Source organism: Diaphorina citri, unplaced genomic scaffold (genome assembly GCF_000475195.1).
Source record: "Diaphorina citri unplaced genomic scaffold, Diaci psyllid genome assembly version 1.1 scaffold31, whole genome shotgun sequence".
NCBI classification, from domain to species: Eukaryota; Metazoa; Arthropoda; class Insecta; order Hemiptera; family Psyllidae; genus Diaphorina; species Diaphorina citri.
The window spans coordinates 324,197-350,042 of NW_007377469.1; the positions used below are offsets into that span (position 1 = coordinate 324,197).

The following is a 25,846-nucleotide window of genomic DNA, read 5'->3' on the forward strand; positions in this document are numbered from 1 at the left end:
CCGAAAAACCGCGGCCGAGGCCCCCCCCCCCTCCTCGAGCTTTATTTATCTCCTGCACTGTAGGCCAGGCTTCGAAAATTTGGAGCATCCAACCCCCCCCCGTCCATTAGTGTTTGGACCCTCGGGCCCCCCCTCAGCAAAATCCTGGATACGGCCCTGATTTCGATACAATACACGCGAATTGCATTTATACGTACAGTCGTCTCAGCTTGAGCAAATCAGTCTGGGTGGGGCCTACAGTTCACAGGAAAAGTAGTTAATTTTTTGCTAATTTTTCTTTTTGGCCATCTAAAATTCGTTTTTCTTTTCCATTCCAGGAGAACAGCAACGGCTTTGGTCTCTGTCAAACAGATCTCGAAGATTTGGAAACCGGTTTGGATGATGGAGAGGGAGATATTTTCAAGCAACTGTCCGACTCTTCCTTTGAACTGGAACAGCTTTTCGACTTCAACGCTGATATCAAAGTAAGAACGACAAAAAAGTACTTGCCTACTTTCGGAAAAGTGTAAAACGGACTCTGTCTTACTCTGTAAAACGGGCACTTCCGAATAGTAGACACTTTTGGGGATCGGGGACATTTTTATCAGTTTCCTATGGGAAAAACTCCGTCTAAATGGGAAACCTCGAGAAAATTACCGATCCCTTTCGGATTCCCAATTAGACAGGTTCGACTGTAGATACCTATACAATACATAAATCGACTGTAGATACCTATACAATACATAAATAAAATTACAAAAGCCTTTGTTAAGTTGAAATAATCGAATTATTTATCTTAGTAACGAGGTTTCGTAGGTAAGTTGCTTATGTAGGAAGTACTCACACCAGAAGACTACGAGACGAATAGTGGATTTCACCAATGACTTAATGAGAGATTTAACTAATGGGAGAATGTACATAAATAAAAAGCCTTTGTTAAGTTGAAATACCTAATCGAATTATTTATCTTAGTAACGAGGTTTCGTAGGAAAGTTACCTATGTAGGAAGTACTCACACCAGAAGACTACGAGACGAATAGTGGATTTCACCAATGACTTAATGAGAGATTTAACTAATGGGAGAATTTTCAATCATCCAAGAGGATATTATTTTTACTCATCCAAAAGTGAGTTTTTAATGATCCAAAAAGGAGTTTTTAGTGATCCAAAAAGGAGGAGATTTTAAAAACTCCCGTTTGGATGAATAAAAACTCCTTTTTGGATTATTAAAAATTCTCCCATTAGTGAAATCTCTCATTAAGTCATTGGTGAAATCCACCAGAAGACTTTAGATAGGTACATACTTGTAGAGGTAAGCACTGAGTAATGTAAAATTTTGCAATGATAAAAACTTATAGTTGCCGTGAATTTAAATTGAGTATGCAATGCGTAACACAATTCCGATTTAATTTTATTACCTGGGATATTAGACGAAATGTCTCGGGCATTTTGCACATCCACTAAATATGTATCAGCTCTTCTCTACTTCTGTAGCTACCTACCTAATATCTAAAGGTTTTAGTAATACTGCTAGTAGACATTTAGATACCGCAAGTTTTAGAATAAAATTAATTGCGGATCAATAGTTCAAGTTTTGTAGACTTAAAACCTTCTTTGTCTGATTCTTAAAACTCCAACAATTTACTTGGTGATTTTTATACTTTCTACTCTTGTTAACTCTAGCTTCTTCACTTACTTTGAGGAATAGGGAGTTGACCTTGGAGCAATACTTGCCACATTCTTCCTCCACTATGGAGAATATCAACTCTCTAGCTGGTATCTGAACACGGAGAATGACGACGATGGCTTTGACCAAGTTTTGGCAATGGCTCAATAAAGCCTCTTTCGGGTCTGATCCCACCAAACAAGTCTTCTCGTATTCGGTCGTATGACTTTTATTGTCTAATGGCACAAGTGGGGTGTTTTAGATCCAAGAGTAGACTTTTTATATCTGATACATGATCAAGGCTATTTCTAATGTAATCGACAGTTTACTTCCGGGTGATATCTTGTACTATCAATAGCTATGTTATTTTAGCCTAGACAACAATTTGTCCCATTTCACCTCTCTGAGTAGACAAATGGTAGCTGGTTCTCTTGGCCTACCTTACCTTATGCACAGGTCTTGCAAACCACGAGACTTATCAGCTTCAGACACCATCCTCCCTCCTGGTATGCTGTCTTTCTGTTGGATGTGCTCTTTTGATTGTGTGAGTTCTGGATTGATGTTCTGTATCAAGTATTTTGAAATCTTCGTGCTCCCAACTTTTTTGTCTCGTTTCCTATGAGGATGATGGTTCCAGGTCCTTGCTATCCTTAGTATCTAATCTAACCATTTTCTTTTACTTATTTATTGTTTATCTGATACGCAGTATTACGAAATGGAATTTTCATCGCAAAACCATTTTGCGCGTGAAGTTGTACACATAGTAAGCGCTCATAATGTGTATGTTTTTAGCCCGTCCTTCCTTTATTATTACAATAGTAATAAAAAAAAGGTATAGTGGACGGGCTATTGTATTCGCTTCGGTGTCGTCTGTCTGTCCCCATAGAAGGACTTATCCAAACCTGGTCGACCTATATATCAAATTAAAGGTCTTTTTTACCAGGAACACGAAAATGGTGGTGCAAATTTCAGAGAACCATAAAGAAAAAAAAAAAAAAAAAAACAAAAACAAAAACAAAAAAAAATTGGTTTTTGGGGGATTTTTTTTCACATTTTCTCACAAATGAGCTCTGATCTTGAAATTTGTCGCGACGACCTATGAACTCAAAGCGAGAAAGTTTTAGATAACACTTCAGGTGTTGGTGGTGTTGTTGTTGTTGGTGTAATTCATTTATTTAAAGTGAATATAATACAGGCAAAATGATGCATAATGCAGAATTTCCATTTTTTTTTTTTTTTAATTTCCAGGAAGAGAACAACAACAATTCGGTGACGCTGAACAACAACAAAAACTCAGTTGCCGCCAATCTTCTGCATGAAATTCAGAAAAATTCAGTCGCCAATGCCGCCCGCAAGTTTAATATCGCTGCCGCCAACCCCCTCCTAGCCGGTAAATAGGCGGTCCATTAATGGCCAGAACCACTATATTTATGAGTTTAAACTTGGTTTGAGACTCATTGAATTTTCAAACCTGATTGGTTGAAATTTAATTTCAATATAATTTGATAATTTAAGTAGCCTCCGTGGCCGAGTTGGTAGCAAGGCTTGCACTCCGGAGGTCCCGGGTTCGATTCCCGCCGGAGTCGGAGTTTTTTCGACTCTGTGTTTGGAGTTCGGGGTGCACTTAGCCTCGTGAGGACAATAAATTGAGTAGCTACTTTAATCTAGTAGCGCCCAGTGGCGGTATTACCAGTGTGAGAAGATTATTGGTATGGAAATTGATTGCAAAGAAGGCACTTGGTTATGTTTTGATACCCACAAAAGTTTGCTTTAACACAAATAAATTCACGACTTGATTTCGTTCTTTTCTGCTTAATTCTGTCCGTTTATTTAACTTAGGTACCTATTTATTTATTTCAGAAAAACTCTCGCTTCCCACGGTAGCCAACAACCCCACCCCCAGCACTACTGACAGCAGTAGTAAAGAGCCACCCTCGTCTTCCACAATATTCCCAGTTCCTGCCAAACTAATCAAAACCGAACCCGGTCTCAAATCAGGTAGGTAACCTTTCGGAAACCGTGCTGATGTTCTAGGAACGTTCGCAAAAAGGTTAACTTTTTGTTTTTTTGCTGCTCAAAATCGAAAATGTATCGCTTTTAATCGTGGTCCCAAGTTGATATTCAAAATAAAACCACGTGGTTAGGATTTTGGCAGTTTGTTTTTCCGGCGGGAAATTTTTTCAAGCGGAAATGTAGTGCGTAATCGCTTGAACCCGTACCTCGAAACTTTGAACAATTGGTTTCTCAATCGGAAGCTAGAACTTTCATCCGAAAAGTCAACTGCCATTGGTGTGTCAGTTCTGGGATCTTTACTCTTGACATCGGATTCGACCATTGATTTAATACGAAGATTGTCGTTTCCGTTTGAGGAAAATATGTAAATTCAGTTTCTTTGTGTTATTATGTCACAACTTTGGTACTCACTGCAGCAATTGGTCATTGGTGTGTCAGTTCTGGGATCTTTACTCTTGACATCGGATTCGACCATTGATTTAGTACGAAGATTGTCGTTTCCGTTTGAGGAAAATATGTAAATTCAGTTTCTTTGTGTTATTATGTCACAACTTTGGTACTCACTGCAGCATTAAGCTACGCCGAGCAAGGCCAATAAATGGATGGGTGACTTAAACGTTATATTGGGAATAAAGGGAGAACGGGCTCTAGTCTTGATTTTAAATGTGAAAGTAAAATCAAATCAAGAAGAATAATAAACTGAATATTAAACAAATTAGGTAGGTACATACATAGGTACTGATTATTGGATGGGTGACTTGAACATTATATTGGGAATAAAGGGAGAACGGGCTCTAGTCTTGATTTTAAATCATTACATAAAAGATCGAAAAATCAAATCAAAAATAATAATAAACTGAATATTAAACAAATTAGTTGGTACATACCTAGGTACTGATTTTCTCGAATCACTACGGGCTAAAAAATTCCCGGAGGGACGGACCCAGCTTGTTCTTTCATCTCGCACTTTGCACTTTGTACCAGACTGTTAAAAAGTTAAAAACTAAAAAGGTCAATGACCTTGATCTTCGCTTTTTCACAAAAGATCGCATTCCAGTCAAGGTCTTGCAAGGAGGTAACATTGTAGTGGATAGTATGAATGGAGGAGAAGTGAAGCTCTTTTTGACATTTTTTTTTAATTTTGTAAATATGCGTTTAACATGGACAAAATTTTCAGCAACTTTTAGGTGCATCTTCATCAGTTTTTTCACCATATTTGACGTAGCTTAACATGAAGAAACTTCCAAACTTATTTGTCCCATATTTATATCGAATAGACAGCACTTTGGTAGGTGTACGGTCCACTTGACAAAAAAAGGGAAATTTTGAAATATCCCACAGTATTTTTTTTATACCCTGACTTTTTGCTGAAATTTTGGCGGCATTTATTTTTATTTTCAGCCGTAAACAAAAGTGTTTTTCCCAATTTTGACTTTTTGAGCTTTTGGCTTTCGAAATTTCAAAAGTTCTTTTTATTTTCGAATTTACCGTGTAATACGTATAACTATACAAAGAATCCAATTTTTTAGGGTTTTTAATATTGGAAATCTGCACCTTCTTCCAGCTGTTACAACCATAGCACTTACACTCAGGGTAATACCAGAGTATGAAAAGCCTAAAAACTGGTTTTGGACTTTGGACCTTCATCAGTGACTCAACTTGTCTTCAGCCCTATCACAAGTAAGTTTCTACTGAAAATACCTCTTTACTTTAACTCATTCATTACCATCTGTTAAATTCTCGCGGTAATTACGCAGAAGCCACGACAGTGGAAAAGAAAGCTCCTTTTTTGTATCTAACCTTAACCCTTATAATAACAACTTATCACTGCTCTAATTATGAAAACTCCTTTTTGTGTGTTAACCTAACACCCTATAATGACACTGGTCCACTGCTCGTTTGTGCCAGTTCCTTTGGTAGCAATCTTGCAGTCACTTCTGTACACAATACCAATTCTTGCCGGATTATTAACAAACAGGCAAAGAAATAGTCAAAAGGACCCAATACATGAAGTCTCTACACAGTGGTCCCAGTGAACCATAGTATTCACCTTAGGCCCTCTCTGTGAAGATCTGATTGAGCTTGAAATGTAATGAGGAAATGTCTTCAAGTGTTTGCAAATGGCCTTTCAGGGTTTTGTCCAATTTGAAATGATAAAAAATGAGTGTTTTTATCCACCAGTGTTACATCAACCCTGGCGGACTCTCAAGCACGCTCCACGCCGGCTTCGCAGAACGGGGCGCGGGGTGGGGAATTTTTTTTTAAAAAAAAAAAAAAAAAAAAAAAACTTGGCAAGTTAATCAAATATTGTGGTCATAGCATTAAGAACCTCCACAGGTGCTTGTCTTAAATCTAATGTGTAAATTTCTTTTGTTGAGCATTTCTGCCAAGGTGAAATAAAAATGGAATTATGGACAAACAAAATGTTGAGTTACCAAGTTAAAACTTGGAACTCAAGCACTACCTTTGAACCCACTTTAGTTTCGTAGATTTGTAGAAGCTTAACCCGGGCTGTCCAGCCCGTACACAAAAGCCTCAGTTTGGGCTTTTTGTGTATGGGGTTAAGCTGAAACCCACTTTAACTGTCCTCATTAATAAACATTTGCATGATTCTGTTTCAGATTGTGCAATAACAAAGTTCAAAAAGACAACCTCTGACCTCATCATGGCTGGTGCAAGTGTTGTGGAAAAAGATTTCAATGAATTCAAAGAGAAATCCTGGGCAGAGCTCTGTGAAGATGATGACAGCAATGATACAGTGAAAAATACATGATTCTGTTTCAGATTGTGCAATAACAAAGTTCAAAAAGACAACCTCTGACCTCATCATGGCTGGTGCAAGTGCTGTGGAAAAAGATTTCAATGAATTCAAAGAGAAATCCTGGGCAGAGCTCTGTGAAGATGATGACAGCAATGATACAGTGAAAAACACAACAGCAGATGATGAAGATAGCAAGCTTGTCATAAATGAGAAAGAGGATGGAGAAGTACAAAATGAGAATGAAGTCAATTTCCGCACATATTCTAGTCTGTTCAAAGGAAATGCTGACACAACTGGTAAGTTGAGAGTGTTGCACTGTGTACACTGAACTCTTTATACACCAAATGTGATCAGATATCAGAACATTAGAAGAATCCTACATTTTATATCCCTTTGTATTTTCTTCGCAATCGAGTCTAAAACTATTGTAGGTACTGAAAACCATTGACAGGAGACTAGCTTAAATTGGTTCATTGGAAATGATATGAAATTGAAATCATAGTTGTTATAAATGGAAGTAGGTACCTACCAAGTTCGCAAATTTTGGAAGATAAAATAACGCAAATTTTATGGAAAGAAATCTCAGGAAAATCATGTGAACTCTATTCATACACGCCTTTTCATATAGTGAACTGTATTCTTTGGGGCTTTAGAAACTCATTCGTTCGTTATTTGTAACATACTTTTGAGGCATTTTTATGGGGGTTGATTGACCCTATAAATCCTGATACACTTATTATGCCAATCCATGTTCATTGTTCATGCCTATATCATAGATTGGTACTGTGTCATATGTGTTACCTAAGATCATTTGAAATAGGTTTATTATGCCAATCCATGTTCATTGTTCATGCCTATATCATAGATTGGTACTGTGTCATATGTGTTACCTAAGATCATTTGAAATAGGTACCTAGGTATTCAATTCCAGGACAATATTTTTGCATTCCAGGATCTCCTTGAGGTGATCCCCTTTTTCTTGGCGTTTTTGGGAGACAAAGTAGTTTTTTCGTTACATTTTTTTTATATAACATCTTACGCTGGCTAATCACTATAGAAAAAAGTGAAAGTTTGGTCGCTTCATTAGAAGATGTGATAATTCACTTTCCTTTCCCACTTTCACTGATTGTGCTGTTTTTATTCGTAAGTGAAAGTTTGGTCGCTTCATTAGAAGATGTGATAATTCACTTTCCTTTCCCACTTTCACTGATTGTGCTGTTTTTATTCGTTGCCAGCGATTTGCCTTAAGATCGACTATTATGTTTTTTTACACTCGGTTTAACCCCTGGTTAGTACATTACTGTGCCGAAAATTTTCATTTTATTCGTACGATCATTTCCATACACTAAGCCGAATTTTATTTCGGCAACTAACAACTAGTTACGAGTAAACGCTAGATTAATGTTCACTGAATACTCGCGATATAAAACAATTTTAGTTGAGCCAGAGTTTAAATCTACGTGTTCATTAGAATTAAATTTCCATTTTTCATTTACTATGAAATATCTAGGACCACGTATTTTGGATGTTGGAAAAGGAAAATTAGAAAAACTCCTTGGAAAAATTAGGCCTTGATCTCAATCTGTCAAAGCTAGACAATTGATGGTTCAAAAAAAAGTTTAGGAACGTACCTTTACAACTTTGTCTCTCGCATTAAGCAATATTATGACGTCACAACAAATATTATTAGTTTACATATGTACCTATGTACGAAGAATCCCAAAAATTTCCCGTCTACTATTTATTTATCATTGCTATTAAGATTATTTATTTCTAATTTCTAAAATGGTTATTTTGGAATCACATAATTGGACCCTTCTATTTTCGCACTTACCATGCGTTCCCCTCTGACCTCCGATGTTTTCAAGACGCAAGACATTGTCCAGTTTTAGACTGCACATTGCAATTTGGACCTGACGCACTTATTTTGAACAACACACACAATCTCATACTTGGGATCACAGGACAACCATTCATGACGCACTCGGCCTGTATGACGCCTTAGTTTTGATGCAGTTTGTATTACGACCTGAATCTGACGCACTTAATTTAATCACGTGCAGTTTGATCTTGAGCAAAGGTCTAATATTAGATTGAATAGATTTACCCATTAGTTCAAATGTCGAACATTTGATCTATTGATGTTTCCGCGTCATTATTTTTTACACCTTGTCAAATTGCCCGTCTACTATAGAGTTCAGAGTGTCAGACTGGTTTTTGATGGCTCAGCAATTTGGCCAAGGGCACAGTCCAGAAACATGTTTATTGTTTTTCCAATTTTCTTCACCTCTACATGTTATTATTAAATCGGATATTTAATAGGTTGCTGGATAAATAAACAAAGTGGAAATGTAAACAAACAACAACCAAAGGGGGTGGAATTTGTAACAACATTCCAGCGGTCAGTTATACACACAGTAGGTAGTAAAAAGAGTATAAACCAGAAAAGAGGTAGGAATTTATTTATAAGGTATTAATCTTAGGTAGTGTAGAGGTGTGTTTACATTACGCATTCCAGCGGTCAGTTATACACACAGTAGTAAAAAGAGTATAAACCAGAAAAGAGGTAGGAATTTATTTATAAGGTATTAATCTTAGGTAGTGTAGAGGTGTGTTTACATTACAGTCGAATTTCATCAAATGGAATCCAAGATTTAAGAATTTTTTTTGAACCATCAATTGTCTAGCTTTGACAGATTGAGATCAAGGCCTAATTTTTCCAAGGAGTTTTTCTAATTTTCCTTTTCTAACATCCAAAATACGTGGTCTAAGATATTTCATAGGTAGTATTTCATAGATTTAAACTCTGGTTCAACTAAAATTGTTTTATATCGCGAGTATTCAGTGAACATTAATCTAGCGTTTACTCGTAACTAGTTGTTAGTTGCCGAAATAAAATTCGGCTTAGTGTATGGAAATGATCGTACGAATAAAAACAGCACAATCAGTGAAAGTGGGAAAGGAAAGTGAATTATCACATCTTCTAATGAAGCGACCAAACTTTCACTTTTTTCTATAGTGATTAGCCAGCGTAAGATGTTATATAAAAAAAATGTAACGAAAAAACTACTTTGTCTCCCAAAAACGCCAAGAAAAAGGGGATCACCTCAAGGAGATCCTGGAATGCAAAAATATTGTCCTGGAATTGAATACCTAGGTACCTATTTCAAATGATCTTAGGTAACACATATGACACAGTACCAGTCTATGATATAGGCATGAACAATGAACATGGATTGGCATAATAAGTGTATCAGGATTTAGGGTCAATCAACCCCCATAAAAATGCCTCAAAAGTATGTTACAAAATTTGAACCAAACATACATATAATAGTAGGAACTTACCTACCACAATATACCTAATACCTACATAGGTATTCCCTAGTTAGGTAGATTGTCACAAAAGATCTAACCAGGTCGCAGTGACCAAGGGCGTTTATTAAAGCCGATGGCCCTACCTTTACCAATACTTACCAATAGTTAGGTAGATAATCGTACATAGACTTCAACTTGGTTAAAAATAAGCGTACTTACATTATTTTGGACAGAATTGAGCAGAAAAGAACCATCCATAAGGGGGATTATGGATGGCCCTTTTCTGCTTAATGCTGTCCATACTTTATAATCCATACTTTACTCCATATAATCCATACTATAAAGTCCATACTTTACTCTTATTCTTATTCGATATTTCTTTGGTTTCCATTTCAGGCGCAGTTACCATAAAGCTTTGTTCATGCATTGGATCAAGTTTCGGAAACACCGGAAAATCTTCAGGTAACTTTGTATCCACAGTTGGTAATACAGAAGTCTGGAACTGCAGAATAGTCCCTATATCTGTATGCACCTAGGTAACCGAATTCTCATCAAGTAATATTTTATTATGGACATATTGAAGTCTCAAAAACATGCAAGTGATAGTCAGCAAAAGGAGCAGAGTTGCAGGAAGGACATCTTGAGATAAAAAGGACCTTATAAGTCTGCGACCTATGAGGACCTAGTCTTATAAGGACCTTAAGTGCACGGTTCTCCTGAAGGAGCTCTTCCAGTCAATGTGGTAAAAATGGAAATAGATAAATGGTCCCCATAAAATTCTTATTGAATGGATATCTGAATTGATTGAATATCTTGGGACAAAGAGCGGTAAGTGGGCCTATAGGTTTGGGGGAAAAAATTTCGGTGGTAAAATGGATTTCACAGTATAGGTAGGATACTCAGGCCCAATTACCACAGAGAGTTTTCAGTTAATTCAGTGTTTAAGAAATACTGGCCTGTGTAAATTAAGTAGGTGATGTCAAGAAGAAAACCCTTGACACTCTGTTAACTCTTAGTGGTAAGATTGGCCATTGGTGAAGAAGAGATTAAAGAATAAGGGAGAAGAGACCTTTTTTTCGATTAGGCGCTTTAACTCTTATTATGGTAAGGTCGTTCGCGCCGAAAGAGACCTTTATCTACGTATAGTAACAGACAGATAATGATTACCCGTGACATTTCACAATATAGGTAGGATACTCAGGCCCAATTACCACAGAGAGTTTTCAGTTAATCCAGAGTTTAAGAAATATTGGTCTGTGTAAATTAAATGGATTACGTCAAAGAAAACTCTTGGCACTGTGTTAACTCTCAGTGGTAAAATCGGCCATTGGTGAAGAAGAGATTAAAGAATAAGGGAGAAGAGACCTTTTTTCGATTAGGTGCTTTAACTCTTATTATGGTAAGGTCGTTCGCGCCGAAAGAGACCTTTATCTACGTATAGTAACAGACAGATAATGATTACCCGTGACTATCCGTACTAAACGTTACCATTTTTTCAGGTCGTTGCTGAAAAGGTAGTCACCTGCTGTTAGTCAACCTGGCGTTCGTGAAAGGTGGAGGGGGTAGTGAAATGGTCCCTACTTCCAGCACCAATGGAAACGAAGTGATCTCTTTCATCGACGAAGACTTGCTTTGGTGCCCGGACAACAATGGCAAGATGGTGGATCTTTCACAATGTCTCGTAAGTAGAGGGAAAGATTTCAATTGTGTTAATTATATGATTATATCACGCGAAAAACTAGGGTCTTGGAAGCCCAATGTAACCGGGTCCCGGAACTCTAATAGATGGAGTGTGCCTGAAGGCATGTGATGTGTTCCAATCCACTCGACTTTGATATAGCATATTCCAACACCCTAATGGCCGCTCTTACCACTAAGAGTTAACACAGTGTCAAGGGTATTCTTTGACATCACCCATTTGATTTCTACTGGCTTGTATTTCTTGAACTCCGGATTAACTGAAAACTCTTATGGCAAGATCGGACATAAATCAGGGGAAATAACTCAACCCTAGTAGCAAGAATAAAATGGAGTAAGTAGAAGGGACAGATCATGATCATGAGGTCTTATCTGCTGCTGGAAAGCCGAAAGCAAGTTGTCCAACAGGTTCACACTACTTCCGACCTTTCAGCAAGAATGATTACTCTGTCCATACTTCAAGTACCTACTAAGAAGGATAAAGTTGCATAATTATGTAATAGCAGGAAAAAGTGTGCTGGGAATAGACCAGATGGCTGGGGTAAAGGACTGATGATATAGAGTGACTGTAGTGGTAGAACATAAAGCGGCGGTAATAGGTGTTTTGAACAAAGAAGTCAGGACAAGAAAATGGTGGGGATAAAGAGATTTTTCAGTCCAATGATGAGCTAACAGTTAGCATCTGGGAACTACGTCCAGCTGATGAGTTCAAATAAGAACGAAAGGTGTCCTGAACAACTTCAAGTTGTTGGCTAAATATCTTCCTACCGAAAGACCGGAGACCTTGACAACGGTTTGTTTACAAACATGGATGAGAGTGGGGGCAATGCTGCCAGTTTGAACATTCACAGTCATTCCTCCAGAACCCACCTTATGCATTTTGGCAACATTTCTTCCTCTACCTACTTGTCCGAGTTGTTCGTCTACAACTTCTTTGAGATGCATGTGAAGATGCTGCGGCATCATTTCCACATCTGTTCTTATAATTACTATTAGTTCATTCCGTAATGTTCCAAGGATTATCATAACTTTAATACTTACGTATTAAATGACTCTACTATTACTTTCACCTTTTACATAAAAAAAATCTGAGCACTATAATAATGTTAAAACATTACGATATCGAGTTGAGGTAACCGCAAGCACTGGTACTACTTTCTCCTCACGTTGTTACTACAAGTTTGTAGCCAAGTCCACGTTCATGTTAACACTCTCGATTTTTATAGAAAGAAATGTTACAAAATGGAGAGGATCAGGATTACTCATCGGGTGATGCGATCGCCTGAAATGTCAAATTTCCGAGCTCTGAAACTTGGACCAAAGAAGAAGCGTTGGACCAAAGAATAAGACGAAAGAAGAATCCATTGAGCAGGAACAAAATGTCCACTACGAAAGTCCAACCAAGATGTTATTTCGATCAGGGCCGTATTCAGGGGGGGCGGGCCCCCCCCCCTCGAGTTGGATTTTTCTCCTTTACTGTATGTCAGACTCCGAAAAATTGCCCCCCCCCCCTCCTCGAGCTTCATATTTCTCCTGTACTCTAGGCCAGGCTTCGAAAATTTGGAGCATCCAACCCCCCCCCCGTCCATTAGTGTTTGGACGACCCCCCCCCTCAGCAAAATCCTGGATACGGGCGCCTGATTTCGATACAATACACGCGAATTGCCATTTATACGTACAGTCGTCTCAGCTTGAGCAAATCAGTCTGGGTGGGCCTACAGTACAGTGACATGGCCTACAGTTCACAGGAAAAGTAGGTTAATTTTTTGCTAATTTTTCTTTTTGGCCATCCTAAAATTCGTTTTCTTTTCCATTCCAGGAGAACAGCAACGGCTTTGGTCTCTGTCAAACAGATCTCGAAGATTTGGAAACCGGGTTTGGATGATGAGAGGGAGATATTTTCAAGCAACTGTCTCGACTCTTCCTTTGAAACTGGAACAGCTTTTCGACTTCAACGCTGATTCAAAAGTAGAACGACAAAAAAGTACTTGCCTACTTTCGAAAAAGTGTTAAAACGACTCTGTCTTACTCTGTAAAACGGGACACTTCCGAATAGTAGACACTTTTGGGGAATCGGGGACATTTTATCAGTTTTCTATGTGAAAAACAACCGTATAAATGGGAAACCTCGAGAAATTACCGATCCCTTTCGGATTCCCAATTGAACAGGTTCGACTGTAGATACCTATACATATAAAGAAATGACTGTAGATTCCCTATACAAATACATAAATCCAAATCTGAGGTAAAAATCCGCATATACATAACTGTAAAGAGGTTCGAGAATTTAATACTTATTTCTCAAAGTCCTGAACTCTGACGTCAGACTTAGGGAAATGCACATATACACAGTATGGCGCATCAAAAAACATGAATTGCGCAGAAATGCATACCACAGATCGATGATTAATGTGTTGCCTAGTAAGGAAGCTTCGTCGGAACAGTTACCGATGTAGGACGTCATCGCCTACGAGAGAGTATACGTGACGTAATAGTTAGGGATTTCACCCAATGATTTTAATGAGAGATTTATCTCGGAATGGAGAAATTTCGTATACAAAGAAATATTCGTTGTTCCTCATTTTTCCTGCTATTGAGATTTGAACACATCACAATAGCGCGACTGTTCTAGTAGACAAAAATCGACTGTAGATACTCTATACACTACATAAATGAATAAAAAAGCCTTTGTTATAAGTTGAAATAATCGAATTAGTGATTTATCTTAGTAACGAGGTTTCGTAGGAAAGTAGCTATAGTTAGGAAGTACTCACACCAGAAGACAACGAAACGAATAGTGGATTTCACCAATGACTTAATGAGAGATTTAAACTAATGGGAGAATTTTCAATCATCCAAGAAGGATATTTTTACCTCATCCAAAAAGAGTTTTTAATGATCCAAAAAGGAGTTTTAGTGATCCAAAAAGGAGGAGATTTTAAAAACTCCCGTTTGGATGAATAAAAACTCTTTTTGATGATTTAAAATTCTCCCATTAGTGAAATCTTCATTAAGTCATTGGTGAAATCCCACCAGAAGACTTAATAGGTAGTTACATACTTGTAGAGGTAAGCACTGTAAACGTAAAATTTTGCAATGATAAAAACCTTATAGTTGCCCGTGAATTTTAAATTGAGTATGCAATGCGTAACACAATTCGATTTAATTTTATTACCTGGATATATTGACGAAATGTCTCGGGCATTTTGCACATCCACTAAATATGTATCAGCTCCTTCTCTACTTCTGTAGCTACCTACAATATCTAAAGGTTTTAGTAATACTGCTAGTAGACATTTAGGATACCGCAAGTTTTAGAATAAAATTAATTGCGATCAATAGGTAAAATTACAAATTCCAAATGAGAGCTTTTTTTTTTTTTTTTTTTTTTTTTACTTTTTTACATTTTGTGTCGGAAAAAATTGAGGGATTTATCGTTTTATCTGATCGTTAGAAAGGTCGTATCATGTATATCTGGCCTTACGTACATATATATCTATCTATTCAACCTACTAGATACCTACTTATCGTGGACACGATTCTACATTATTCTTTTAACCACCTTGAAAAGTGCGGCATTATTAACAAGAAACTGAACTCGTCTATAGAGAAGGGGGGAGTATAGCTTCAAGATATTGAACTGCATTGAAGTGCATTTCCGGATGCATTCGGTTCACATTCCAATCAAGGTCGCCCAGAATGCAGTTTGCAAGGCGCGTTCACAGAGTCGGTTGTGCGATCGACTTTTGACATTTACATTCTTGTACTTGGGTATTCTTAAATGTGCACAAAGCATTTATAGGCTTGTCTCATATTGGTGTAGACGCACGAATTTTAGTAGCATGTAGTCGGTTCAAAACCAAACCTATGAAAATGATAGAGACCTGCTCTAGACTTTTTAGCCCGTCCTTCCTTTATTAGTACGATAGTAATAAAAAGGTATTCGTTCGTTCATTCCTGTAGTGCAGACGCACCTTTAGGACCAGGGAAAGATATTGGCCATTTCGAGTTCTTTTGCTGATCTTTCACTGTGAACCTTCAAGATTCAGGTTTGGAGTTTTCCCACACTTCGTGAGTCCTTTATGTCCCTGCGAATTGTTCAAATATTGGGAAACTTTGTGAAGAACCAGCATGGAGAAACGTGTAAGGAACTATCTCTGCCCCAAGCCCGTCGCATATTGGAATCGTAGACAAGCGTAGTCGCTTGCAAAACCAAACCTATGTTACCTATGAAAATGATAAGTAAACTCATTGGGTCCCGTCGTCCGAGTCTGGGGTAGGTACCCAATGAGTTTCCTCCAATGAAAATGATAAAGGACCTTTAAAGACGCTATATCATTTTCATAGGTTTGGCTTTGCAGGCGAGTACGGGCTACTAAAAGTCGCGTGTCTACGCTGCCAATGTGAGACGGGTCTAATACCAGAGAGTACCGAACCAAGTGTATTGAACACAGTGAACTCTGAAGAATGAAACTCCGGTCCTGTTCAGAATCGAAAAGAAATCACAATAGATATCACAAGTCAATAGACGAGAGGAAAATAGCCTATTTCAAGGCCAGAACTGCCCTCGGGTGAAGACTCCGTGAAAATCTCTGAATGCAGTAACCTGATGTTGTACACCTTTGTCGTATTTAATCAATCCTTTTATGTGATTCATACGTTTTCTTACTCTCGGATATACACGACAGCAAGCGGACGGGTCGTTGTGTCACGCCAAACGCCAAGGTTCGGACGTGTCTTTATTAACACGAAAAACGGTCTTCAGGACTTCAGATTTGGCTAACACCCGTAGACAGCCTAGAATACTTTTCGATCTTATTAGATGTCAGATCTTTTTAGATTTCATAAGTTAAGGCCTGTTGCAGATTTCAGAATGCTCGAAAGTTAGTAACCAAGACAATTTTCATCAATAGGCATCAACAGTATCGTCTAATAGAAAATTTGGAATCTTCAGGATTATTCCCTGTAGGGTTTGTCTGTGTACGGTATTTTCGTGTATTTTTGATATCCTCATTTCTCTATCCCTTCATTTCTGTGTTTAACCTTTCTTAATTTCTCTGTTCCTTCATGTCTGTATTTCGGTGTTTCGTTCATTACCTATTTGCTTTTTTCAATCATCTGTTCTTTCCTATCTGAGATTACCCATTTCTACATTTCCTTCATATCTGAGATTCGTTTATCACCTATCTGCTTTCTTCATCTGTCTTGGCGTTCGCAACAGTACACGCCATGTTTTCATATATCTGAGATTACCCATTTCTCCATTTCCTTCATATCTGAGATTCGTTTATCACCTATCTGCTTTCGTCATCTATCTTGGCGTTCGCAACAGTACACGCCATGTTTTCATTTTCCTCATAGTAACCTAACTGGCGCCAGGAGCCATCTTATTGAGGAAAACATTCGCCCGTATAATGAACCGTGAATGATTCAAATAGCGGGGGTTAATGTATCCTCTTCTTGATATTAGGTATCTTGGATGTCAAAGCCAAATAGCAAGATTGCCATGTCGTCATTTTTGGTTATTTTCCTGGAGTCGCACAATTTTTAGTTGAATTTTCGGGAGTTAAAAGTTGAACAAAGTAAACTACCACCATCAGTCACATTTTTTTTTTCCTGGCTGTCTTTTCGGTGGTAGAGTTTTCTGACTTTTTAGCTGAATTTTTGGGAGATAGAAGTTTTTCAAAAATGTAAACTACTACAACCAAAATCACCAAAGATTTTTCTTTTTTTTTGGCTGTCTTTTATGTGATTGAGGTCTTCTGAAGGAACTCTTCCACCCAACCACTTCACTACAACTTGTGCACGAAAACGCAAGTTTTTCCGAGCATCTGGAAAGTCAGCAAAATCATCGCCCTCCCCAAACCAAACAAGCCAGCTGATCAATCCAAGTCTTTCCGGCCAATCTCACTTTTATCACCTCTCATCAAAGTGTACGAAGGCCTTGTCCTGGCAATCCTCAAAGACCACCTTACACTCGCCGAACATCAGCATGGTTTTCGCAGCGGCAGAAGCACTACAACCGCTATCCACCAGATAACTCATCATATCCAAAGCGGTCTAAATGAAAGGAGACCCAACAAGCGTACGGTTCTAGTCGCCCTGGATTTGTCCCGGGCTTTCGATACCGTTTGCCACAGCATCTTGTTGAAAGATATTTTAGAATCAACTCTCCCCAATGACATCAAACGGTGGTTGGCGAACTACATGCGCGGTCGACAAACGTTCGTCCAATACAAAGGTGCACACTCTAAACACCGAAAAGTAAAACAAGGTGTCCCCCAGGGCGGTGTCATTTCCCCAATCCTCTTCAATTACTACCTGTCGAAGATACCACAACCACCAGAGGGCATCACACTCATCAGCTACGCTGATGATTGCACCATCTTGTGCTCTGACCAAGAGCCAGTAACAATCTGCATGCAATCGCTTGAACCCGTACCTCGAAACTTTGAACAATTGGTTTCTCAATCGGAAGCTAGAACTTTCATCCGAAAAGTCAACTGCCACCCTCTTCACCACATGGACAACTGAAGTCAACACCACACTTCAGATCCATATTGGCAACAACATCATCCCCACCATCAAACACCCGAAAATCCTGGGTGTGACACTCGACAATATGATGACTTTCAATGAGCACATAAAAATCACACGCTCAAAGGTTCAGAAACGAAACAATGTTCTGAAAGCTCTAGCAGGTAGTTCCTGGGGTAAGGATAAAGAGACCATCATAACCACGTATAAAGCAGTCGGCAGATCAGTCTTTAACTACGCTGCTCCTATCTGGACCCCGCAATTATGCAAGACCAACTGGGCAAAACTTCAAACAGTCCAGAACAGTGCATTGCGCGTCGCCACTGGTTGTCACCTCATGTCAAGTATTGCTCATCTCCATAATGAAACCAAAGTGCTTCCTGTTAAAGATCACAATGAGTTACTAACTAAACAGTATCTAGCTACCTGTCTTCATCCAAATCACTGCTGCAACACCTCTGTTCGTACTCCGCCACCACCTAGACAGATCAGGAAATCACCAAACATATACCTATCAATCTTTGACGATGACATCTTACAAAATGCAATATCGCCGCCTATGTATATCTATGAGAAGTAATTAAATATACCAGTTATTGTTTATAAATTATAGGTCTGTAGATTTTTCGATAAGGCATAGGATCAGCATCGATAAGGCCTAAATAAGTTCTCCTAGCCAGACAGATCTACACTGACTCTTTACCTAGTAATAGTGAAAAATCCTGTACCTCTACTTATTTGCCAAAATAATGGTACATTAGCCAAAAAGCCATCAGAAAATGGTCCTCAACTTTTCCCCTTTTTCATCGAGATTTTCGAGACCTCTAATTCGATTTAAAACGTTCTACAGACATTGAGACTATCAAAATTGCCGTCTAAGCCCATCTGAGGTGACGAGATCAGTTTAACAACCGCTGTTTCAGATGACACAAGCAATCTATAAAGTCAAGCTACAATCCACATTATTAAGATACTGAACCAATCCTTAACTCAGAGTTGAACGATCTAAAGAAAAAGTGAAGGTTTCAGTAGAAGGTGTACCGGTTTATAATGAAGCTTTATCCTTATTTGTAAACACTTAGAGCAGGCCTTTCGTTCGGCAAAGAGGGTTATGATTGATCATGGTTCAAAACACACGTTTTGGTGGAATATTTAAACGCAAAACACCCTTTGACGCGGAGTTCCCGAAAACCAAAAACCCTGGAGAAGGCATAAAAAAAGAACTACACTCACATGCCAAAAATTTGGGACACCACTTCACAATAATTTAAACTCGTTTACGTCTTGGGTAGTCCCAATTCCTGACAAATAATGGAAGAAAACCAGGACCAAAAACGATAGCAAAAAGATTGTTCCTTCGACACCTCACATCCACTAAGAAACAAATTCTTAATTGTGACTTTTGTTTTTTCTCATTGAATATTTTTTGACGACCTTTCTGCTCTGTTCAAAACAAAACAGTTTATTTAATTGTTCCTAATTTATTTAATTGTTCGAGTCATTCAAAAGCTATAACTTTGAACTACCTACTGACTCGAGAAATTTTTAAAGACTGAAGATAGATTTCATAGCTAAGAAAACTTCAATTTTATATCTTGTTATCTCGAGACTAGTTGAAACAGATTACTCAGCAAAATAACAAGGAGCTCTGTTGTCGAACATTTTTCTGAAAATCATTTCTCAATTACCTACATTTATTGACATTTCTTAAGGTGTGTCCACCTGTCCACACATAGTCGGTCAACTGGCGATAGATGGCGACTGAACCGTCCACACTGCCTTGACAACATTGATGTCGATCGACGGCCGTTGACTATGTGTGGGTGTGGAGTTGTGGACACAGCTTTACATCAAGTACCTACCTATCTAATTTTATAGGTATTAGTTTTATTAAACCTGGCCTATTTAGACGATTTTAGACTGAAATTTCGAGCTTTTCTCTATAGCTCTAGATAAAGCTAAAAAGCCCAGAACTTGATCAATAATGACATATTATCTACCGAACTTTTCTGTTTGTTTCAAGATAATTTTGTTGAATAACAATAACAACAACACTTGGTAATAAAAAGTCGTGTGATATGCACAGCAGCAGGTTCTGTTTGTTCAAATGATCCCTTAGTCGGCACGATTGATAAATGATGTTATTTGTCACCCTAAACAGTAATAACATCCTGTTACAACACTTCTGGAATTTGGAACACATTAGGTAGTCTTTAAACTAATTTTCTTCACAAAAAAGCCGCAACACGCACATTTTTATGACCCTTGAGACAGTTAAAAAATCATAATGTAACCTTAAATGCATCTCTTGAGATTTGATGACACAACCTTTTTTTGTACACTCGAGAGTGAAAATCCGGGTCAGTTTGCAATCTATCTTCTTTACTCTGAAGGTTTTTTTTCACTTGTATGTATTTTGGAAATATTTCTGAACAATTTTCGGTACGCACTACAGTAGTTGTAGAAGCTCTTCAAGATACTGTCTTCGATTTTCTAGTTGACTGTAATAAATTTCTAATGGAAATATTGTTGATCCTTAGAAATCTTCTAAAGTACCTAAATCTGTCCCAAATTTTTGGCATGTGAGTGTAGTTCTTTTTTTATGCCTTCTCCAGGGTTTTTGGTTTTCGGGAACTCCGCGTCAAAGGGTGTTTTGCGTTTAAATATTCCACCAAAACGTGTGTTTTGAACCATGATCAATCATAACCCTCTTTGCCGAACGAAAGGCCTGCTCTAAGTGTTTACAGATAAGGATAAAGCTTCATTATAAACCGGTACACCTTCTACTGAAACCTTCACTTTTTCTTTAGATCGTTCAACTCTAAGTTAAGGATTGGTTCAGTATCTTAATAATGTGGATTGTAGCTTGACTTTATAGATTGCTTGTGTCATCTGAAACAGCGGTTGTTAAAAATAAGGATAAAGCTTCATTATAAACCGGTACACCTTCTACTGAAACCTTCACTTTTTCTTTAGATCGTTCAACTCTGAGTTAAGGATTGGTTCAGTATCTTAATAATGTGGATTGTAGCTTGACTTTATAGATTGCTTGTGTCATCTGAAACAGCGGTTGTTAAACTGATCTCGTCACCTCAGATGGGCTTAGACGGCAATTTTGATAGTCTCAATGTCTGTAGAACGTTTTAAATCGAATTAGAGGTCTCGAAAATCTCGATGAAAAAGGGGAAAAGTTGAGGACCATTTTCTGATGGCTTTTTGGCTAATGTACCATTATTTTGGCAAATAAGTAGAGATACAGGATTTTTCACTATTACTAGGTAAAGAGTCAGTGTAGATCAGTCTGGCTAGGAGAACTTATTTGGGCCTTATCTATGCCTTATCGAAAAATCTACAGACCTATAATTTATAAACAATAACTGGTATATTTAATTACTTCTCATAGATATAGGTGAGCAGACACATTTACTTCACTCATTCATATACTTCAATACTTCATACAGTACTTCAATTACTTAGCATACTCCGTATAGTACTCGCACACGTTTTTCCTCATTAGAGCGTTGTACGTACTTCATTGATCAATAAAGTTCGCAATTCATTAATCAATCTCGTAAACAACAAGTAGGTACAGTAGAACCTCGATTATTTCAACTTCCATTATTTCAACTCCAAAAATCGGGTTTTTCTATATCTTTTTAAGAATATCCTATCTTATCATAGGAAGAGATCATTGAAAATGTTCCAACTAATGATACTAAACTTATAACGAAGAAAACGATGCCGAAGACAAGTTTTTTGTTTGATTCTTAGTTTGTTTTGATATAGGTGAACAGACACATTTACTTCACTCATTCATATACTTCAATACTTCATACAGTACTTCAATTACTTAGCATACTCCGTATAGTACTCGCACACGTTTTTCCTCATTAGAGCGTTGTACGTACTTCATTGATCAATAAAGTTCGCAATTCATTAATCAATCTCGTAAACAACAAGTAGGTACAGTAGAACCTCGATTATTTCAACTTCCATTATTTCAACTCCAAAAATCGGGTTTTTCTATATCTTTTTAAGAATATCCTATCTTATCATAGGAAGAGATCATTGAAAATGTTCCAACTAATGATACTAAACTTATAACGAAGAAAACGATGCCGAAGACAAGTTTTTTGTTTGATTCTTAGTTTGTTTTGTTTCAAAATAAAAGGGTATTTATTCCATATTTTGTTATTTTATACCTACTCGTATAACTGTGGCCCTATTTTACATAAGAGATGAAACAATCTAAGTTCCGTATAAAACATACGGAACTTGTTTCAACTCTTATACAGAACCTCGATAATTTCAACTACCCTCGGTCCCAATTAGTTGAAATAATCGAGGTTCTACTGTAGGTATATCTACAGGATGGTCAGAGGTCGGACAATAAGCCGAAGTTACGCAACTCTTAACCCTGTCTTCAATCTCAATGCCAGATTTATTGTGCAACACAACGCCCATGCCATGTCTTTAGGAAGTATGCCATTTTGTCTCGGTATATCTTTGATTCTCGTACATTCTAATCGCCTTGGTCATTGGTGTGTCAGTTCTGGGATCTTTACTCTTGACATCGGATTCGACCATTGATTTAGTACGAAGATTGTCGTTTCCGTTTGAGGAAAATATGTAAATTCAGTTCTTTGTGTTATTATGTCACAACTTTGGTACTCACTGCAGCATTGTAGGATTTTCCCAATATCTCAATAATCCTAAAATCCAATGTTTATCTACCATGCTGGCACCGGTGCTATGCGCATTTATATGTCATAGCTACTCATTTTCCTCACGAGGTTGAGTGGGCCCCGCAACAGCCAGTCACGGAATCAATCATTTGCATGACACAAATTTCTTGACCCCGCTGTGAATCAAACCCGGGTCTCCCGCGTGCAAGGCGAGCTTAGTGACCACTACGCCTTGGGAGCTGACAGAATTTGAATATAAATACCTTCATAAAACCTATTAACATGAAGGTAAAGGTATTGGCTCTTCTTACATCATTTGTGATTTGTGGTTCTTCAGTTAAAGGCGAACAGAACGAACTATTAGGTACGAATTTATTTTTTATTGCGGAAGTTTTGTGACTTTTGTCATCAGTATGATCATTAGTGACGTAATCACTTTGAGGAGAATGGGAAAATCGATGCGAAAAAAACCCGTTTTTTCTTTTCCGTCCAATTTCCTACCCTGTTGATTATTAGGTATATCTGTGTCTATGTTCATTATTCTGTCTTCTTAATATTGTTATCTTTTAGAGTAATATCTTAGTTTGTTTTTCTTTTCTTTTTTTTTTCTTTTTTCTTTTTTTGCGTCTTTCGGAAATGAAGAAAAAGAAAGTAAAAAGGAGAAAAAAAGAGCTCTGATATTTATGATATAATTATGATACCATGGGGATTTTTGCGTACATTTTATCTCTGTAATTTAGAGGGGACGTTCTTTTTTCTAATGTTTTACTTTAACATGAGTAGACAATCCTTAATCTGCACCTAAAATGGGATGTATCCCATGTAGCCGACCCGCTGTAGGGGCACAATAAGAATGCAGATTGGTCCATAAACCCGAATCTACCCTGTTTCTATACCGAATGATGACTCCAACAAATCCTGGATAGATGGATTGTTAATAGTTGCTGGGAAGCCTTTTAAAATTCCTTTTAGTTGTGGGGAATCGCACCTTTTTTTCTGGACAATATTGACAGTTAAAAGAATTCCCAAAGTTGAGAACTTACCAAAAAATAAATAAAAGATAAAATAAAAAATGAGAAGAATAAAAGGAAAGAGGAAAGTTAGGAGCTTTTTCTATTGAATTTTTCCTTCTCAAGGAACTTTTTCCCAGAAATTTATTCCAGAGATGAGACGGTTCCCAGGAGTCCATAATTTGGATATGAGGATTCATCCATAACAATAGGAAATTTTGAATATGCTACCATACCACCTGTCTAGGTCCTGTTAGTCCGTTCCATACCATTGGGAACATTCAATTCAATCCAATGAGGAAAGTCTGGCAGAGGTCTGGGATTGATAAAAATAATAATAAATATCTTTGATTAAATTAATGGGCAGTTACAATCAAAAGAAAATCATAGGGAGAAATTAATTTTGTTTTCATGTTTGACCTTAAGGTAAGCAACCGAAAAGCGACCTCTGCTACCGCCCCGCGCAACTAAATCATCAGAAAAAAACCCTTAAGGTAGAATACCATAAACTACTTGGACCCTGTTATAAAATAGAGCTCATATAAAATCCAAGATCTTCCTGAAATTTTCATTTTATCCTCGGATATCATGATCATCGACTTTGGGCATTGTGCTTGGAAACAGACCTTCCTTTCGGGGTAAACTTTAACAAAATTCGAACAAAAACAACACTCCCGAGACCTCTGCCAGACTTTCGCTGGGAAAAAAAAGTTGATTTAAACGGAAAATACATTAACTTGAATATTATGCCGTCGACACAAAAATGTTGCCATGGTAACTCTCAAACAACCTTGACTCCAGTCAAAACGCTAGACTATGTGCCCTAAATATTTTCGCCACCCCCTCCCTCCCCTGCTTTGCTGGCGAAAAAAAAAAAAAAAATCACTTGTACTTTCATACAATCGACTTTCCCTCTCTTCTGACCTATATTTTCGCTTTCAGCAGAGACGCAGAAAATTTGCGCTAGACTGTTTAATCTGTTCAGGAGAGTGGGCAGAAAGACTTTCAATCTAGGAACACTTTCTGTTAGACAATTTACAAGTAGGACTGTTTATCTATTTGAAGACAGTTTGTTTTTTCTATAATAAAAAGAGTAGGTATGAATTTTTAATTTTTTTGGAAACAATAGCCCGTCCACTATACCTTTTTTTATTACTATTGTAATAATAAAGGAAGGACGGGCTAAAAAGTATTTACTTTTTAACAGTACTGGAATTTTTAACCAAGTTTTAACCTAACCATTAAAAAAAGCAATACTGGTAGTAGGTAGCTACTTAATACATGTTCCAAAAAGGAAATAATAACCGTAGATAATAGAAAGGAAATCGAAAGTAAAAAAAGGAGTACGTAGGTATACTCTAAAAACTCGTTATTATTTATAACAAGTTTCTCGAGTTTTCCGGCGAAAATGTCTCAGCTTACCATGAAAAATGTCTGCTTCAATTAAGGTTGAAATATTTCTCCGGATTTTCTTACAATATTGTTGCGAAATTTCAAATTCTTTGCGTTCCACCCATGTCTGTGAGCGCTGAAATTCAGCCCCTCAGGGTCGTTTACATTCTTCACAGCCCACAGCCTCACTAGGCCCTGGGGCAACCTCCAACAATGGCCCCTTCCTTGAAACAGTTTTTTACCAACACGAATACTAGATTCGTGTTTTTCTTTCGGAAATTTCAGGTAGCAATGATAGTAAGTGATTTCAGGTAAAGTTTCCTTTCGCAAATTTCAATGCCAGGTAATGTTCCATTTCCCTATTTTTCACCACTACCACCTTGAAAATTGCGTTAGGTATTGGTGTTCTATTCTCCCTTTTTTTTTGGGAAGGGGCAAGGGTCTCCTGGTCCTCTTTGAAGAGCGTGAGCTCGGCCCCACTGGGACCGGGTAGACCCCTTAAGAACGCCCCTGACCTCGTCTTCCTCCCTGTCCTTTTTCCTTTAGCTTCGTGTTAATCCTAATTCATACATACAAAATTCAGTATGTCTACGTACTCGTAAGCCCTCAGCTTTGCGAGTTTGCGAGTCAAACGTCTATAGTGGGATGGAACAGAGAACGGAAAGCCTTGAACGAAAAAGTAAAAAAGTAGTATTTTATATTTTTTGTTCGTTATTTTTATTATTATTTTATATTTTTTTATTTTTATTATTATCATTTTTATTATTATCATTTTAATTTGGCTGGAAGC

General features: G+C 37.7%; 1 protein-coding gene across 1 annotated transcript in view; it reads left to right on the forward strand.

Moving 5' to 3' along the window:
• Positions 1–293: 293 nt before the first annotated feature.
• The window catches only part of LOC113468297, a gene marked incomplete at its 5' end in the record, with an annotated part of 43,113 nt that continues 17,560 nt past the window's right edge, over positions 294–25,846 (forward strand). The window contains 3 exons of the mRNA XM_026825101.1: positions 294–464; positions 2,894–3,035; positions 3,506–3,643. Coding sequence (XP_026680902.1) covers positions 294–464; positions 2,894–3,035; positions 3,506–3,643 — 451 coding nt within the window. The remainder of the gene's footprint in view (positions 465–2,893; positions 3,036–3,505; positions 3,644–25,846) is intronic.